Genomic DNA, 18,405 nt, shown 5'->3' on the forward strand with positions numbered 1-18,405 from the left:
ATTACAGAAGCACTGAACAGAAAGAACAGTAACTTGAAGTTCAAATGAGTATGGAGAAGTAGAACAGCACAGAACTTTGAAGACAATGAAATTAAGCCTAAATTTGTAATAGAAAAGGATGTTAACCCAGATGAATGACAAGATCAAAGCAACGAGTGACAAAGATGATATTACAGTCTGTATTTGTACAGACTTTGAAGACTGAATATATGAATATTTGCAAGTATTTGCATTTGATCAATCCTGTGCTTCTGTTTCTTTCTGCTCCTGACCAATCCCATTCAGCCATACACAAATCTGAAGGTTATACATGCTCAGTTGGCATAAGTAGGTGTTTGTTTAACAGTATTAGGTATTTGAACTATTTTGCTCTCGTCTCCTGTATGTATCTCTTGATAATGTTGACAGAGACCCTGCTAGGACATACACATTTTGGGAGAAGCTAAGAACAAGTAGTAAAAGAAGAACAGTGAAGACAGCTTCCTTACAAGGTGTGGAAAGCTAAAAAAAAATATTAAAAGCCATGTAATATATTTGAAGAAGCAAAGGTGGAAAATAAGATGGCTTTGACGGCAGTAATGAGCCTTAATGGCCCTGATCAGCCTTACCTGGGGACTCCACCCAACCCTCTGCTCAGTCCTTCCAGGAGCCCCATTTCAGCTCACCCTGGGGGCTTCAGTCTCTGCTGGAGCTATTGCTATAGGAACACTGGTATCCCTATGTCTGGTCACAGACCCTGTTGTCCCACGCCCCAGCCTGTGGGTTAACTTCTGGGCTTGATCTTGGACCTGTCTTATCACTGTGGACCTGCTTGGTGATCACTGAACATGATCCTAATCCTGACACCTGTAGATTGTCTTCCTGGCTTTATCTCAGACCTGCCTCATCACTGTGAACTTGCCTGATGACCTGGCCATGCTCTCCCAGCCTGCTCTCCTCACCTTGCTGGGGCTGGTGGATCAGAGCCCTGGCCCCTCTCCGTCTGGGAGGTGTTACCGCACTCAGCTCCTGGCTCCCTGTCCCTTAGGGAGCAGCTGACCCTTTCTGTTCCCTGACAGAAAGGTCAAGTTTGTGAAGAGGCCTGCTTCTCACATATACTATATAGCGATAAAATATTTCTAAGAGTAGAGTCACAATGGTTTTAAATCTTTGTAGATTGTTAAACACAACAGATTTCTAATAAAATGCTGATGATCAGAAGACAAGACAGGATTTGGCTTGCAGATGTCAAAATGCATCAAACACAACCCTATATGAGGTACATGTTCTTCCTTGTCCATACAAATCACGTGTGTGGGTAGAAGGAGACTATGTTGATCACAGAATCAAAAACTTTGCTTCCAGCAGAAGAGACAGCATTGCGTATAAATTTTTTGTGAGCTTACAAGCTTCTACCTGCCTAGGCTACGCTCTGTCTTATCCATCTTATTATAGCAAAGTGTGAGATTATGAAATAGATATTCTTCCACAATGCAGCTATTTGTTCTTGGGCTTGAACTAGCAGTAACCACCTCTGTGCAGTGCCAGCTGTTGCTGCCTTCCTGACATTCAGATCCTAAGGGTCCCCCACTGTTTTCCTTGGAGACTTCAGGCCTTTCTCTCACTTCTATTTCAACAATTTCTGATTAAAGATTGCTTCTCTATAGTCTTCTAAGTACTTTTTTTGCAAAGATCTGGATTTTTGCAAAAAACACTGAGAGAGTGTTTTTCTCTCTCAAGTCCCAACCATGGTTTAATTATCAAGGCCAGGAGCGGCCATGTAGAATTTCCTCAGCTATCATAAAAAAATGTTCTTTTTTAAAATTTGGAAACAAAGAGGACTTTGGTTTTTATTACCACCAAACTTCAGAGTGATCAAGTGAATAAGGCAAGGTGTCCTTGGTACAAAATGGATCAGTTATTGTTGCTTGCACAGATCATTAGCAGTACCCAAAAGAAAAAAAAAAAGCAGGCAGTCAATATTACACATGACGATATCTAATAGGGAGCAGCCGCAGTTGTGATTAGTGCATCTCGGTGCCAAATGAATGATCAGGGATCAATTCCAGTGCCAGCAAGCCCCAGCAGCAATAAGCAGGAAAGATGATGAGCCTCTACTGAAGATGGAACATTTTGTATGCAGCAACTTTTGCAGCTGGTTTAGATTGACCTTAGATTCCAAGGATTTCTCTGTTGCTCCTCAGAAGCAGGGAAAGATGGGGTATGGAGTAGACATGATCTTTTAAGGACACTATTATGTCCTCACCCTACCCTCTCTCTCTCAAAAAAAGGGGCGCACCTGACTTTTTGAATAAACACTAGAAGATTTATTCAGAAAACTAGATTTATCACTGAAATCACTCTTCAGTAACAAATGAAACCTTTACAGCATCTATGGATATAGATACAGCAAACATTATGAAATAGAATATAATTGAGTATAACGCAATCAATAAATCCTGTCACATAGATAAGCACACTTTTTTTCTTTTGGAAGCTTTTGACAAAAAATCAGCTTTGAAAAGGTGAAGAGTATCAGTCAAAATCTGGGTTAGAAAATAAAGCTACCTAAAGATAAGTGAACACTGGCAAAGGAGAAGATGTTGCTCTGTATTTAGGAAGAAATAGCAACAAATGGAAAAAAACCTTTAAAGTTTAGCATATTCTTCCTCACCTACAGAGATGATGTGATTTTTCTTGGGTGGTCCTCCTGACCAACGACTGTCTCTGATATTCACTGTAGCAGAGAAGCGGCTTTGATAAAAACAGAGAATTGGAATCATTGTCTGTCTGTCTTCTAACAAAGCACATCTTACTTTCGCTAATTAGCTGTACTTAACTAAGAAAATGCACCCATCCTGTGAAGAAAATTACTTTTTCATCATATTTAAACAGTAGCGTCACTGAAAGACTCATGAAGTTTTGTCTGTTTGAGCTTTAGAACAAGATGGAGTGGGCTACTGCAAAATCATTCTTGTCTGACTACTTGATAGTGCAAAAAATAGCTTTAAGCTGTGAGAGTGATGTTATCTGCTACTGACCCAAAAGATCAGGTGACAGCCCTGTAGTCCACATTCTTGTCACTTAATCAGCATTGTCACAGGTCAAAAAAAGGCAGGATGTTTGGGCCCTTCCTCCAATATCGGAATACGAGTCTTAGCTTTTCTATTTGTGCTGTAACACGAGCAAGAGTGTGTTCCTGCTTCGTATCATTATAGGAAGGGTGACTTCATGCTACGGATTATGCAGGATGGCCTCGATGTCTCATGGAATTTGAGATATGTTTAATTGCTCTTGTGCCAGTAGTATAAAATGAATAGCATTGTGAATATCGTTAATGCCTTAAAGGAAAGGTAACAGCTAAATAGATAAACACAATATGTATGTAATTGTTAAGCATGTATGTATGCGTATTCTGAGAACTTTGGGTCAAATACCTCTGTTTTTACATTATGATCAACTATTTGGACCTCAGACCTCTCAAACCACTAATACTCACAATTCTTTATCAGTTTGGAATTTTCAAAAATCATTTGTCAGAAGTAGCTCAGAGATCTGGAAATGAATCTGCAAGAGATGATTAGCAGGGAGAGGGCAGCTGAGACAGTCACGTTTGTATAATAAATAGTGTAATTATTCATAATTTATCACCAGGTTGTTTAATTTTTCCCTAGGGGGTTAGATATACAAATTCCATATTTAAAAATAAAACAAAAACTTTGCAATGAAGGCTGGTTGTGTGCCTTTCCTATTGATGTACATTAAAATCCAGAAAATAGTTATGACAACTTCCAGATTGTTTTTTCTCCTTATTCCCCATGTCTTACTGCTCAACTGTCTCATTCTTTGACTCCTTTCAGCAGGAGTAATTATATTTGTGATCTTCTGTGTTCCTAAGCTGAGGTGGGTGTATGTAGGGAACTGTAATCAGGTATTTCTTTGAGGTGATCCAGTTCAAGAAAAAATGCAAGGTATCTGTTTGTCAGTAAGAAACAATCAGGAAAGTATTTTCTTTTTTTGCCAGATGCTTCCACTCCTCTTTCCAGCCCCAGCTTAGCCCTTAATGAACTCTCTTGAAAGCATGTTTGGAATCAAACCACCAGTGAACCTGTGGCTTTTGTCTAGTGTTTTCTTGATGGTGTAGTTCTTTTTTGTAGTCTTTCTGGACTGTTTTTATACACGCTCCAGTACTAAAACTCAGCGAAACACAGCTAACAATTCCTGATCAGCCATGCATGTCCCGTGTTTTCTATTGTTCTTGTGGGTTTAGCTATTCCCCAGAGCTTAACTGTTTCTTACACTTACTGTAATTAAAGCAGAATGGTTATGTCTTCGGAGGTCAGGCGCTTTAGCCTTACTCCTGCTGTAACTGTGACCAACCACTCTTACACGTTCTCCTGTAATCCACAGAACTTGGTGACTTTCTAGCTCATCTTTGCTAAGCCAACACTGGATAGCTGTGGATATAGGCACGGAGTTTTCGTTTCCCCGTAACAAAGATGGGGTTGAGAGTTACGGTTGTACGTCTGAACACAATACTTCACCACACTGTGCTAGGGCTGACATTAACTGACCAGAGACAGAATTTTGTGTGTGTCTAGACATTGTGAGCCTAGAGAGAAGTCATCATTAGCATAAGCACTGGTTTAACTGTTCATTTCTGGACTTTTAGTGACAGATCTAGTAGAAGACATGTTTTAAAGTTAAGTTTACTGTAAGTTCAATTACTTATGAGACTTCCTGAGGTTTTTTTAACAGTTTTGCAGTTACAAAGGTAACACTTTCAAGAGTAGATATAGTTTCTAATTTTCAGAAGCTGTAACTGCAGCTTTTAGAGAACATAAAATTTGCATAAATTATGCACCCAGGAAAAAAATTGTAAAATAAAAAAAAAATTAGAATTTTTATTGCAACATACCCCAAGGTTATCAAAGCTTTGTGGAATTAAGATAACTTTTCCCGGGGAGAAGACTGGGAAGTTCGAGGCAAACAATAAACGAAGAGAACGCTCACAATTCAAAAGAAAAAGTCTGACGTCAGGAAACACAACAATTAATGCTATTCTGCCCCCTTGCGTTAACTTTTGAGGTAGCTGTCTTACCCCCACGCATCAAAAAGTTCATGTCCTTTCGTGCAGATTTCATCACGTAACAAATGCATTAGCAAAAACATAATAGAGCAGTGTCCTGACAATAGAATGGCTGGGCAATCACTGGAAATGACGCAGCTGTGTGCTTAAGTTTGAAGAGGACGTATTATATGTAAAAATAATACAAAATATGCACAAATCATTCATTCGTGTTGCGACTGGAACTACCACGTGGGGGATGGGTAGAGTTAAGACTTCAGTTGATATGAGATTGAAGCTGGGTAACTCTATATGAGAACAGTGTTAAAACCCAAAGGACCTGTGCTGGAGACAACTGAGAACCTGAGCTCTTACATTTGTGTTTGTCAGCTCAAACCCTTAATTGCAGCATTTTTTTACTGTTTTATTTATAAACCCCAGGGAATAAATAGGCATTAAATTTGGCCGCGCTTGCACTTGAAATAAAAATAAAGCTTTCCTTGAAAGTGATATAGCCAACAAAAACACTTCCACCTCTCGAAGTCCAATTTAGAAAGAACTGGTTTAAAACCAACAAACACATCGTCTTGGACAGCAGGAGCCAAAGCCCCAGAATGAAAAAAAAAAAAAAAAAAGATGGTCGAGCAGCTGTATTTCATACGAGATGTAGAGATAAACGCCAGAAGTCGCCGACTGCAAACAATGACAGGTAACTGCCATTTTAAGGTGATTTTTACTTCCATCGCTCACTAGCTGACCCTGCCAATTAATGACGTCATTATTCACTGGCAGGGGTACAAGCTGCCACCCTGCTTTGAGCCGGGGGACCGGAGCAGCCACCCCCACCCGGTCCCTTCCCACCTCCCCGCCCGCCCTGAAGGGTGGCCGCAGCCGAGGGCCGGGCGAGGCGCTAAAGTCTGATGAGAAGCAATTAATTTACGCCGCCGCCGTGCCGCTCGCTGGAGGAACCCCGTTCACATCTTAATTTCCTCTTCAGCATCGGCCTTTCGCTGCGCGGGCAGGGATTGAGGTTTCCGCCGAAGACCCAGTAAGCGGCCTCGCACCCCGAAAAGGCTCCACTTTGCCTGTAAAAACAAGAAAAAACGGTTATGAACACCCAGCCCTTCCCCCCCATATTGATCCCTCCCTGTCCCGGTGCCTCGGAGCGGGGCCGGGGAGCGCCAGGCCGCTGCCCCAGGGCCGGGCTGCTCGGGCCGGCGGCGGCCTCTTCCCTCAGGGCCCCGGTCCCGTCGGGACAGGTACCCGCGGCCGCCCCCGACTCCAGCGGCTGCCTCTCTGGCCGGGACGGGCCCGCGGCAAAGTTACCGGGACGCCTAGTGGAGATTTTTTTCCCCCTCATTATTTATTTAACCTCCCGGTTCCTCTTTCTCTTCCCCCGCTGTCCGGGAACTTTCGGCATCGTCCTGCCAGGCACGCAGCCACCTCCTCTGCCGGCAAAAGCCGCTCTCGGGGCAGCGGGAAGGGGGCGGCGGGAAGGCGACTCCAGCGCCTCAGCCTCCGCAGGCGACGAGCGGCCGTTACCGGAGCCCTGTCAGCGGCGCCCCGGCGCCGCCGGCCCGCGCCGCCTCGCCCTCTAGCGGGGGAGAATGGCGGCGCCGCCGGCTGGGCGTGACTTTCCGCGCTCCCTTTAGCCCGCCTGCCTGCCGGGGGGGACGGCGAGTCAGTCAGGGACCGAGCTAAACCCGGACTAACGGCGGCGCCGGGCGAGAAGACTCCGGGATTAAGGGTGCTCCCCCCGCCCCCCACCCCTCCGGGCACTGGGGGCAGGCGAGCGGCGCGGAAAGCGGTGAGGCGTCCGCCGCCCCCGGGGCGAGGGCAAGCGTCGCCGCTGGAGGAAGGCAGCCCGCCCCCGGCCACTTCGCACCCCTCTTTCCCCTGCCCTTACGAGCGAAGAGAGGGGCGAGAAGGGGAACGCAGCCCGAGTTGGGGGGAGTCCGACCCCCCTCCCCGCCTGCCCCCACAGACTGGAGGGGGGCGACAGGGGCGCCTCCTACTTTGGCAAACACTTTGGCACTTTGGAGCAGGAAGAGGGGTGGAAATATGGGGAAAGTTGGAACTTGCCTGGTTACTTTGGCTGGACTTTTGCTGGCGGCGGGAGCGCAGACGTTCACAGGTAAGGAGCCGCCGGGCCGGCGAGGGGGGCGAGGCGGGGGAGCGCTGCGATGTTGGACTCGGTTTGGGGGTTGGTTTGGGTTTTTCAGGTTTTTTTTTTGTCTTTTTTTTTTTTTTTCTTTTCTTTCTTTCTCCCCGTCCCCTTGCCGGGGCGGACACTTCGGAACCGCTCCGTACATGGAGGAGAAACTAAGTGTCCGGAGGAGGCGGCGGGACGCCGTGAGGTTTTGCGCCCCTGTGCGCTGGCGGGGCCGGGGCAGCCCCGGGGCCGGGACGGAGGGGACGGTCGGGACTGTGTCTCGTTTCGCCGCCGTCGCCGACTTCCCGAAAGTTTTCCCCCCTCCTTCCTGCCTCGGGCGCGGGAGGGCGGCCTGAGGGGGCGAGGTGAGCCGCCGCCGCCGCCGCCCTCGCCTCCGCCCGGCCACGGAGCTGGCGACGCGGGGAAGGAGAACCGGCGGCGCTGCCCGGAGGTTGCCCCGCCGCCCTGCCCGCCCCCGCCGTTCCCCCTGCCCGTAGGTGCGGCGGGTGAAACGCCGGTGGAGACGGAGGTTAAAGCTTCCCCCTCAAAAAATCGTCACCCCGGCGGGCAGGGCAGGAGCTGCCCGCCCCTGCGGGGTGTCGGGAGTTCGCATCCAGCCAAGAGCCCCGGCAAAGTGCTCCCCGTCCAACAGCGCCTGCCTGGTGCCGCAAATCCAAGACCTGCAGATGGTTATCTGGGGCTGGCGGTCCTCTGCCTGCACTCCTCTCCTGTTTATGTGTCGAAAAAACCCATAATTTCAGACAGAAATTTGGATTGTGAAATAGTTCTGCGTGCGTCGCTGCGAAAACTAACTTCAGATTTATTTTTTTTTTTGAGTTTGTTTTGTTCCCAACATGAAGTGATTGCAACTGAAAAGCACGTTAAATTGAAGACATCTGGTCTTCGGTTCATGCAAAGTGTGCTTTGATCTGGTGGGAAGCAATACTTTTGACTTTCCTTGTTGCTCAGGCTGCAGAATAGTTTATATTTTGTACGTTGCGTGATGCTCCTATGCGGCACTGTAGCTAAACCAAGTTTTATGGCTAGGAATTGGTGGTCTGTTTTAAAACTTCTTTAAAAATCAAAAAATTCTGGTTTTATGGTAGGTTCCAGGGACCTTTTGTATACGTTGCTGTGTTTCCCCTATTTTCTCTCCAGCATTTTTACTGCAGACGAGACAGAAGATCCCTGAGCAGAAAAATATTTTGTACCGAGGTGATATATAACAATGATGAAATCTTTTCCAAACACTCATGTTAGGATGAAGCTATGCTTTGCAGTGAATTATGGAACTGAACTCATGTATATTAGCCCTATAACTCATTAATATTGGAAGTCTAGCATCCAAACTTCAGTGAGAGCTCTTGCTTTATTAAGATAAATTCATAACTCATTGCTGACCTGCATGAACTGTCTTACTTCTTGTTTAAAGTTAAGCTGGGGCAACTCTTCGTCTCCTGGATATTTAAATGACTTGTACGTGCGATATGCTGATACTGTACTAGGGTCAGCATTGAAGTGCTGTTGCTGAAGAACAATCCCACATTAGTGTTAGATTTGTATCTGTTGTATTCACTTCCATTGCTGCACGCTGTGGAAAGGACTGTGATAGAAAACACAAACAATTCAGAGACGACCTGTGCATACGGTTATTCAAAAGGTGTCATTCCAACACTTCCCAAGTACTGAATGACAGAGGCTGCAATTTACACACTTCAGTGAAATTGCAAAGGATGTCATGGGATGCAGAATCTGGCCTGCATTCTCCCTGTGTGTGCATATGTACGTGTATGTTAAATATTAAATGTGAAGATGCATGTACGGATTTATTTTTTTAAATATTGATTCTCATCGCTCACTTAGAACAAAATTGATGAAATTTCCATTTTTGTATTTTACCATTTGAAGTGTGTGCCTGAGAGTCATTTTTGCTTGGGGGAAAAAATTGCTGTTGCTTTTGTTAAAAGCTTGATGCATCGGTGTCATAGAAATTAAATTACAGAAAAATCCATCCTTGAGTCGGGTAGTTATCTTTTGTAATAGCTGTCCCTTGTTGCAGACGAGAGTTATATGACTAACCTATAAAAAGTTTAAAAACAAACCAAGAAAAAAGAAACAAAACGAACTCCACACATGCTCTAAGCAAAGAATAGCAGTGGGTGCGTTAAGTAATCTTTGGCATGTATAGTTCCATTTTTATTTTTACCCTTTTCTAAAATGACTGGTTTGTTTTACAGAGGTTGGTTCTAACGTTACCGTCAGCTATTGTTATATTTGAGTTTCTTATTTAGAAAATAATCTTACTGAAAGATCAGATCTTGGCTTTTTAAGGCCTGGAAGCTTTCAAGTAATCTTTTGAAAGCAGCTTAACAGTTAATAACAATGAGATTTTCTCTGAGTCCTTAACTAAAGAATTTAAAATTCTGGATTCATCAGTTCAAGAAGCAAATGGTCTCAAGAATTTGAATTGAAGAGATGTTACTGAAAACCTAGTCTTAAATGGACAATGCTGCTTATCTTAAGTATTTTTCTTTTTTTAAAGTAGTTGGGGTCTTTCTGCAAGAGTAGTTTTGAGAGTTTGCGGGTTTTTTTTAGTTGCTTTCTGAGAAACTGTAGCGCACCTAATTTAGCTGCTTTTGTTTATAATTTTAACATAAATGTTATTAAGTGGTCCCATGCGAAGACTGAATGCTAATACTACAAAAGTTCTGAAACATGGCGTTCGTGTCATATGAAATGCCACCTGACTCCACTGTGTTCCCTCTTCTGTCTCCTTGGTAGATTATTCAGGCTAGGGAAAGCAATCCACTCCTGGAAGGGATTTAAGTCAAACATAGAGATGTGGAAAGTTTGAAGGGACATTGTAAGCCTAAATATTAGGCCTTACATAAAATGAAGGGTCTGGATGAGATGAGTTCTGTCAAATACCAAAATGGGGAGCTGAAATTGAAGGCAAGGAGATGTGTAGCAGAAGTCAGAAACTGGGTTTTTATGAAGGCATAGTGTTCAGATAGATGTAAACTTGCATGCAGCCTGAATTCTGAAATTGGTGATTATTGCTTATAACCTGAATCTGTGGAGGGCTATTATTAGGCTGTTACATTCTCTTTTGCAATGGAAAGCGACAAGGTTGTATATTAACATGCTCTTATTATGGTAGTGGTTTTAAAAGGGATGAGAAGGGATGAGTCCTATTGCAGTGAGAGAGAGATGGATGGACGGACGGATGGACTGACTACAAGTGCTTGTAGGCAGCCATTCATAACGAACTTTGCGCCAGGACTAGTGGCAATTAGGAGGAGAAGTGCAGTACAAAAAATGAAAATCGCTTTTCCTAGTGACAAGTAAAGTTTTTACATAGAGAATAGTAGTCCTCAAGCTATTTCCTGGATTAAAAATACAAAAACTTGCATTCTGAATAGATGTTGTGTCTTACATTCATCTATTTGACTTTTGGGTGTAAGCAGTCTGAAAACAAGAATCACATTTTCCAAAAACACACGTAAGGAAGAAGTTTGACATGCTGAAGTTGAAACTTACTGTGATGATGTTGATGTTTGGTGACTGCAGAGAGGGAAGATGAAAAGAAAGAATATAGGTTAAGTCTTCATAGGTCCTGTCCCAGCTGAAATGAAGCTCCTGGCAATTGGAGCAATGTATAGAAAATAAAAAGCTTCTGGTATAATAACCTGTGTTTAAAGAGACTTCTCAGAGTACTCAGGATCTCTGTTTGGAAGTCTTTAATATCTATTCCGATCACTTTACTAGCAAAGAGCTCCAAGTGTGTTTATATCTCATTCTGACAAACTCTGGGTTTGCTTGCATTGCTTATTTCACCTGTTCTCCTTCCTCTCCACCCATCCATCAAGTCCGTATTCCTGCATTTCCTAAGGGAAGTAACATATGCTAGTGGAAAATGCAGCTTTATTAGTGGCTGACACAGTTTGTCAGCTCATCAACAAAACTGTTCTAGTTAAAGTTCATAGCATGGACTTGGCCTTGCTAAACAGTGAGAGCCGTGGGGGAAGATTCTTAAACCAAACTTTTTGCTGTCAGGTGAATAGGTGAATGACTTGCTTTGTGTTTTACACCTAAGTGTATTCATATTTAAAATAGTCTAGCAAATTAATGGAAGCATGTTGAAGGATTGGCTTCTAAATACATCCTTTTTTTTTGGGGGGGGGGGATAAACTTTTGACGGGTAGAAACAGATGAAATAAGGTTAGTGTTCCCCTGTAAGCTGGGATGTACTTTAGAATGCTTCAGGCAAAAATTAAAGTCTGGGTTTGGAAGTGGCAGAGTTTGTCAAAAAAGAAACTCTGTGATGGGTGTGTGGATTATTTTTTAAAATTTATTTTATTTAGCCATTCTGATCTTGTTCTGGTGTCAAAAGTTAGTGATGAAACCTCATCAGAAATCAAAAATAAATACTACAAAATATTACAAGAATGTAATAACACTGGGGAAGAAAATTCTGTGATGTTTATTTGGCCTCATGATTTAGCAGTCGTCAGAATAGACAAGGAAAACAAATCAGTGTCCTGAAACAATATAGCAGCATATAATTTATGAAAAAATAATATATTTAGTGCTCACAGAAGTTGCCAGATTGACAGCTAGAGAGACCAAATCCTCAGGCAAATAACAAAACATGTTAGGGTAGAGCGAGTAAGCTTCTGAACTCCATCTCGCTAATGTTGTTTGAGTCTGACCTGAAGAAATGTGGAAATCGTTTATTTTTCATATGCGCTCACTCACACACCAGGATGGCCAGCGAATGCGTCAAACAGCCCAGTTGCCGGTGGCTAGGTCAGTTTTACACATTACTGCCGAGACGGTCGGTTCAGTTCGCATCGTTAGGTTCAGCCAGGGGGGAAGATAATAGGTGTAGACTTGATAGAACAAAGTCCAGTGATGTTGTGGGGTCGGGACCTGTGAACTGATCCTATATTTCCCATGTTGCAACTTTATGCTGAAGGAAATGCCATTTGAGAGGGAGATCTCCAGTGTTTAAAGCTCGTTAGCGTTGCTGTCAAACACTTACTTGAGGTAGCTACATCACTAAGTTTTAAAGATGTTTCCCCAGAAAATGACATGCATTTACAAAGCTTTCAGCTCACATTTACGACTCTTGTATAAAGAACTAGTTCTGAAATTTTTCCCAGGAGTAAATTGTTTGTTGATGTGTGAATGCAGCTGGATTATCCGCTCAATTTCTTGAGGAAAAATTGAGAGAGTCCTCTTTATTTAATTTGATTTTTCTGATAACTTCCAGGTCTGTGTTTCTGATTTAATGTGTAATGTTATCAATGTAGTAAAAAGGATTTCAAGAAATCAAAACCATTTTGGAGCATGTGGTCTTATATTGGGGGGGGGGGGGGGGAAGTCTAGCAATAAATTTTGATGTGTCACTTTATTCACCCCGCTATGTTCCCATACTCGTTTCTGGTTTTTGTAGTGTCTTCCTGAGTTTTGCCTGCTGTGATCTGCTGCTGATCACTAGGTGTAGCTGCATCTCTAAATCCACTTTTCTAAGCATAGAAAGAGGAAGGGCTATAAACTGGGCTTTATGAGAATGTAGGTGTATTTGGAGCTGGGGAGGTGTGAAAATACATGATGGATTTTTGTGACCTGGAGAATTTTAATTCATTGGTGGCTTGTTTGCACCGGTTTGATTATAATACAAATGAACTTTTAATTACTTGTTAACAGGCTAATTTCAGTATCAGTGTTAGTATTCAACAGAAGGATGAATGAATGCTCTAATATAACAAAAATACATAATAAAATACATGAAACTACAAAGAAATTGTTAGTACTTTCCTAGCGGTTTAAATTCAAGGGTTATTGCTGTAGAGATCTGATAAGGCTATATCTTAACCATCTTGCCTGATTTTTGTCTTAAAGAAAAGCTTAAGTGTTGTGTGAGTATATGTCTTCTCACAACCTATTAAGAAGCTTTCTGTTCCATTCAAAATAATTATTTTCATAAATGATGTTGCTGACAGTGGAATTCTGTACTGATTTTGGAGTAATTGGTGTTGGTTTTTAAGCAATGTGACTGCCATTAATGCTCCAAGGAGGTACAGGGGGTAAGTCCCCACATATGCTTTAAAAATGAAGGAAAGACATTTTTGTGCCCAGATTTCTGAGAGTAATAGCAGTAAAAATAAAGGTGTATTTATGCCTTTAACACATCCTCGTGCTCAGTAGCTACAGGGAATAGGAAAGAAGTGTCTCGGCCAGAAGAGTCTGACTCTGCAGTGACCCTTTGCCCCGTAAGGAGCAGTGGTAGGAAACAAAGTAATGGCTGCATCTGTTCAGACAAAACCACGGCAGGATTAGCAGGAAGGAGTTCTGAAAACAGGTTTAGAATTAGGGTGTTCTGGGGGGATGAAAGGTGGGAAGGGAGGTATAACATTTTCTGGAAGGGCGTAAGCAGTGAACCTTACTGGAAGAAAAGATGTTCTAGGAAAAAAAAAGCTGAAGTCCTAAAGATGGCTAAATTATATCTGGAAAACAGAAATACGTTTATGATTATTTACCTTTTCTTATTTTTTTTCATCTTAGTTTTGAACATGTTTTGCTGTAATAACATATTCAAGGCTCGAATATGTCTTCTGACAGCTTTACATAGCAATAGTTGATTATCTTTACACATACGATTAAGTGTAATGATGCTAATGAATCTTTAATTTTTTTCTGTGGAATGGTGTAAAACCAGCATTTTCCTTAAGAGTGTGTTTGTTTTGCCCCTTCCTCCCCCTCGCCCACGTGTAATATGTCCTGATTTAGAGAGCAGTAAATTTTGGTTACAGTAGGGCTTTTTGAGGGGTAGATTGCCTCCCTGTCCGCCCCTCACCCCCCCCTTTTTTTTTTTAATCTTCTTTGATGTTAAGGTATTATAAATATCTTTTACAGCACTGTTTTGTTAATCACAAGAAATGTGATTTTGCACTGGAATAACTAGCAGCTAATTACCTCTTTCATCACTTTATCTCTTCATCTAGGAGAATGAAATACAGTACCACATGCCTGTATTAGAGCAGGGGTGTGTTTTTTTGTTTGCTGGTTGTGTGTGTGGTTTTTTTTGTTTGGTTGTTTTTTTTGATTTTTGTTTGTTTGTTTTTTAAGGTTTACAGCACAGTTATTTTGGGGAAGTTATCAGAAAGATCATGCTTTATTACCTTGAATCCTATTGCCTCTTTTATCCTTAACTCTAAAATCAAATATTATTTAGACTCTTTATTTTTGAAAGTAATATACTGGATAGAATACCTTTGTCTTCAGCCCTTTGTTTTAATTCTGTAGTGCATAAATGTAGGCTGATTAGATGAAAGAACTGTTTAGTTGTGCTGATGAGATTCTAACATAAGATTGAGGAAGATATTACAGGAGTTTCTGTGCAATTTCAGGTGGATGGATAGTGGACCAGTAATGCCTTGAGGTTTTCATAATGGAGTTATAGGTAAATGAATAGAGGAGCTTTTTACATTTGTTTTTCTGGTGAATATAGACTAGACTGAGTAAATAATTTCCATCTGGGACGTGTACACTTCTGTACTTGGGTATATGCTTGTAATCCATGCACCAGTTTGTACGTCTGTGTCTTAAAAAGTTGATGAATTATTACCCTTTAGTAGACTTTTGCATTTTTCATGGTGTGCTTGCAGCAGAGATGGTGGCAGGGGAATTGTATTTTTTTTTTTCCCCTCCTGTTTTTCTTCTCCCTCTAAGGTCAAACAATTCCTTATTTTGGGAGCTGATTCTTAGTAATTCTACTATGGCTGATAAAGTAATTTATGACCAAAAAATAGTTATCTACACGCACACCTTAAAGTTTTGGTTACGAAGTCCACATAGTTTCTAAGGGTATGCAGACAAAAAGGATCTCCAGTCTTGAAAAAAAGGATATCGCCAGGTTATATCCTAATCAGAGGCTGAGATTTCCTAAAGGGATTCAGATTCTCCTGTACCTGCATAGAAACTCCCGTTTGTCTCATTTCTGCTATTTTCATGTTCATGGCTTTTTCTTGTTTTAACACACAGTTCAGCTAACAGTTGAAAACCAACATGAAAGTCAATTGCTATCTCAATGAACTGTGTTAGGCCGCAGAGCAGACGTAACTGTTTTCTCTGTAGTTGTTTGGTACAGTTGCTCTCTTCTTCTGTGATTTGTATATTTGTTTCATTTGAAACGAAAAATTTCATTATTACTTATTCGCTCTTCCATCCTTCTAGTAAATAAAATCACTGCAAGAAGTCCAATATTTCCTAACAACTCTGCAGCCTCTTCCAAGTGTTCCCACAGGCTTGGTAGAAACTTGCAAGGTTTGACACTGTTTGCTTATCTGCGTAGGACTGTATGTAATCTCTTGTACTTACTGTGATGTTTTTGTCCAACAGTATAATTCATGATCAACAATGTTCTGATGACTACAATTTTTGGAAGTTATTACTATTTTGATAGTGTAACATCTTTTACTTAACAGTTTTAAGATGTGTCATATAATCTTAACCAGGAAATTATTTTCTCTCAGTGGAACTTTCTGAGCCTGGAGATTTTTCTGGTTCCACCTTGGGATGACATAGCCTAACGTGAATCATACCACTGGAGCACAGCATGAAAAAGACAGATATTTAACTCCTGTTGGAATAGTCAGTTGCTTAGTGATTAGAACTCCTACATAGGTGTGTGAGACATGGATTTAAGTCTGTGCTCTGGCATTTGACCGTGACATGGGTGAGGATCTTCATGGCCAGGCTTTTCTGTTCTTTTTGTCGGTTTTTGTTTGGTTTTGACCAGTAGGATTTTTATTTTTTGAGAAATCTGGTAAACTTCTGAACTGAATGTGACAGTTCAGAACCCCCTAATGCATTTGGAGAAAATCTACAGCATTCACTTGTCACCACCTGTAACTTCAGACTTCAGTTTTCCCTAGAAAATCAACAATGTGCTTAAATACTGTCACATGTTTAGGAGATAGAGACAGTTGTGGACATTTCCAGGAACCATAGTACTCGGTGGGATAGTTCTTATGTTAATGACTGAGAATTGCTATAGCTTTTTTTCCTTTTAATGTTACCTTTTCTGAATTCTGCAGAGTAGATGAAGATTATCTGCATTCAACTCTTTAATATAAGCACTTTACATAACACATTACTTAAGCTGTTTTTCTTTTTAACTTCTGCAGAGACAGCTATTACTGAAGTAATTTCTCGGTTAGATAAGATAAATTGTTGTCCCAGTAATAATTTTAAGGCACTGTGCGGTTGATGCCCTCTTTACCGTGTCTGAGAGATGTCATCTCAATTCAGTCCTAGCTCAGGAGAAAACCTCTGTAAGCACCTTTCTAAATATGAAAGAAACCTTTTGGGGTGAGGTCTGTGGAAACGGTTGGAAAACGAACAAAACCAAAGCACAATTACAGTTAATATTTATTTAAAACATCAGAGGTTGAAAATGAGAAATGGAAGCCTGTATACTGCCCAACATTACTACCTCCTGTTTATAATGACAGCAAAGCACGTGGATTGAAGACCACGTATAAAGTTCATGAGGTGTGTTTTATTTATTCTTGCTTTAAGAATTGTTGTTAGAATTGCCCATATAAATCTAGGCTAGGAAGGGATTTATGTGAATTAGCCTAGCATTTTCATTTGGGGATTTGGAAAACACTGGGGTCTGAGTGTTTTATTTACTTAAGTGTGTTTGAGACGAGCACACGCCCTTTAGAGCAAATATGCATTGGAATTGTGTAGGGCCCAGGAGCCCAAGACAAGTGCAAATACACTCTGGGCAAATAAAAAAAACTGGCTTCTGCAGCAGCCGTGCAGCAACAGGAGCCATGGATTGGGGTTTTTAAACGAGTCTCGCAGAAGCTTCAGAGCTGCATCTTTACATGTATAATTGCTTAACAGAAAGTCTGTTTGTCCACTAGAATCTGTAACTTTGCATCCTCAATATTGGGGAGTTAAATGTTGCCCGTGTTAAAAACTTTACATGACCACAAAAAGGTGTGAAAGTAAAAAGCCTTAAAATGTTCTTTGAGTTGTAGCCCGGTATCTAGCATAAGATCATCTGTGCAGGGAGATGATGTGGAAATAACCCCTTAAGGATAATATTCCTCAGCTGCTACTTTTCTGTTTTCAAGCATAGGCAACCATACTGTTGTGCTTGTGGGTTGCTTCACTGGCAGCTCCATTGCTGAATATGCACTTCAGCCTTATTCGCCTCTACCTTCCTTTGTCGTATAGTGGACTTGGGGTCTTGAAGTGCAGATCATAATTTAGAGTTGGGGTGGAGCCTTAGGTATTGCATATGTTCAGATAAAGACGGTCTGAACTTGGTCTAGCTCTATTGCCAAGGTTGCTTCAAGGGGAATTAGGGAACATGAATTGTGCATGCATTGTCTGCTGCTTTTGAAATTCTTTCTCTGATTTCTGCAGAGAAACAGATGCCGTCTTTGGAAGTCTGAAATCTTATTTTGGAAGATACCTGTTATGTCTCAGTGATGAATGGAAATAGAAGGCAGCTGTGGACTCATTCTGGCATCAGTCAGGATGTACTTTGGAGGTTTTGGTTACATGTGATGGGTTGCAGTTTAGGCTGCAAGATGGAAGCTTGTACTTTGAAAGTTATTGCTTGCCTGTTCTGTTGTGCTCATTGCAAAAATGGAGTCAGTCTCTGTGTAGCCCAAACTCAAAGACTTTGTAATGAAAACTCTCCGTATTTTTGAAGATCTCAACTTCAGAATGAGTATTAACTTGTGGCTTCCTGAATTGCTCCACAGTAAATGTGCCTCAGTGATATAGTATCCGACGGGCTTGTTTGCTTCAAATCAATGCTTGTAGTGAGTGGATCACAGTTTTGCCAACCACAGTTTGGGAACCACTCACTGTGAGTGAGAAATCACCCTTTTCTAGAACTTGCACTGTTAAAGTCTTCACAGACTGCACAGTGCCATGCTAGACTTGCAGCAGTGAAAAATTAATTCTGGCTTGTATGGCAGAATTAGATTATGTGTGTTTCTGGACCTTTAGGAGCAGAACTGCAAAAAAATCACATCCGTATGCTTGAAACTGGCATTGAGCAAATACATGGCATTCACCAGCAGCCCCATTCACATGATTTCAGTGCTTTGACTCTACACAGTGGTCTATCAATAAAAGAAAGAATTGGCCAATTATAGTAATCTGCCAGAGC

At 41.8% G+C, this 18,405-nt stretch overlaps 1 protein-coding gene across 11 annotated transcripts in view; it reads left to right on the forward strand.

The window, feature by feature from the left end:
* The first annotated feature begins 6,687 nt into the window (after nucleotides 1-6,687).
* PTPRM (protein tyrosine phosphatase receptor type M) overlaps nucleotides 6,688-18,405 on the forward strand; it is a 484,559-nt gene continuing 472,841 nt past the window's right edge. For all 11 annotated transcript variants that reach the window (XM_054191333.1, XM_054191334.1, XM_054191337.1 and 8 more), the window contains exon 1: nucleotides 6,688-7,181. In XM_054191333.1, the coding sequence (XP_054047308.1) occupies nucleotides 7,109-7,181 (73 nt within the window). In that variant the 5' untranslated portion in view covers nucleotides 6,688-7,108. The remainder of the gene's footprint in view (nucleotides 7,182-18,405) is intronic.

This window comes from Rissa tridactyla, chromosome 2 (assembly GCF_028500815.1).
Source record: "Rissa tridactyla isolate bRisTri1 chromosome 2, bRisTri1.patW.cur.20221130, whole genome shotgun sequence".
Lineage (NCBI taxonomy): Eukaryota > Metazoa > Chordata > Aves > Charadriiformes > Laridae > Rissa > Rissa tridactyla.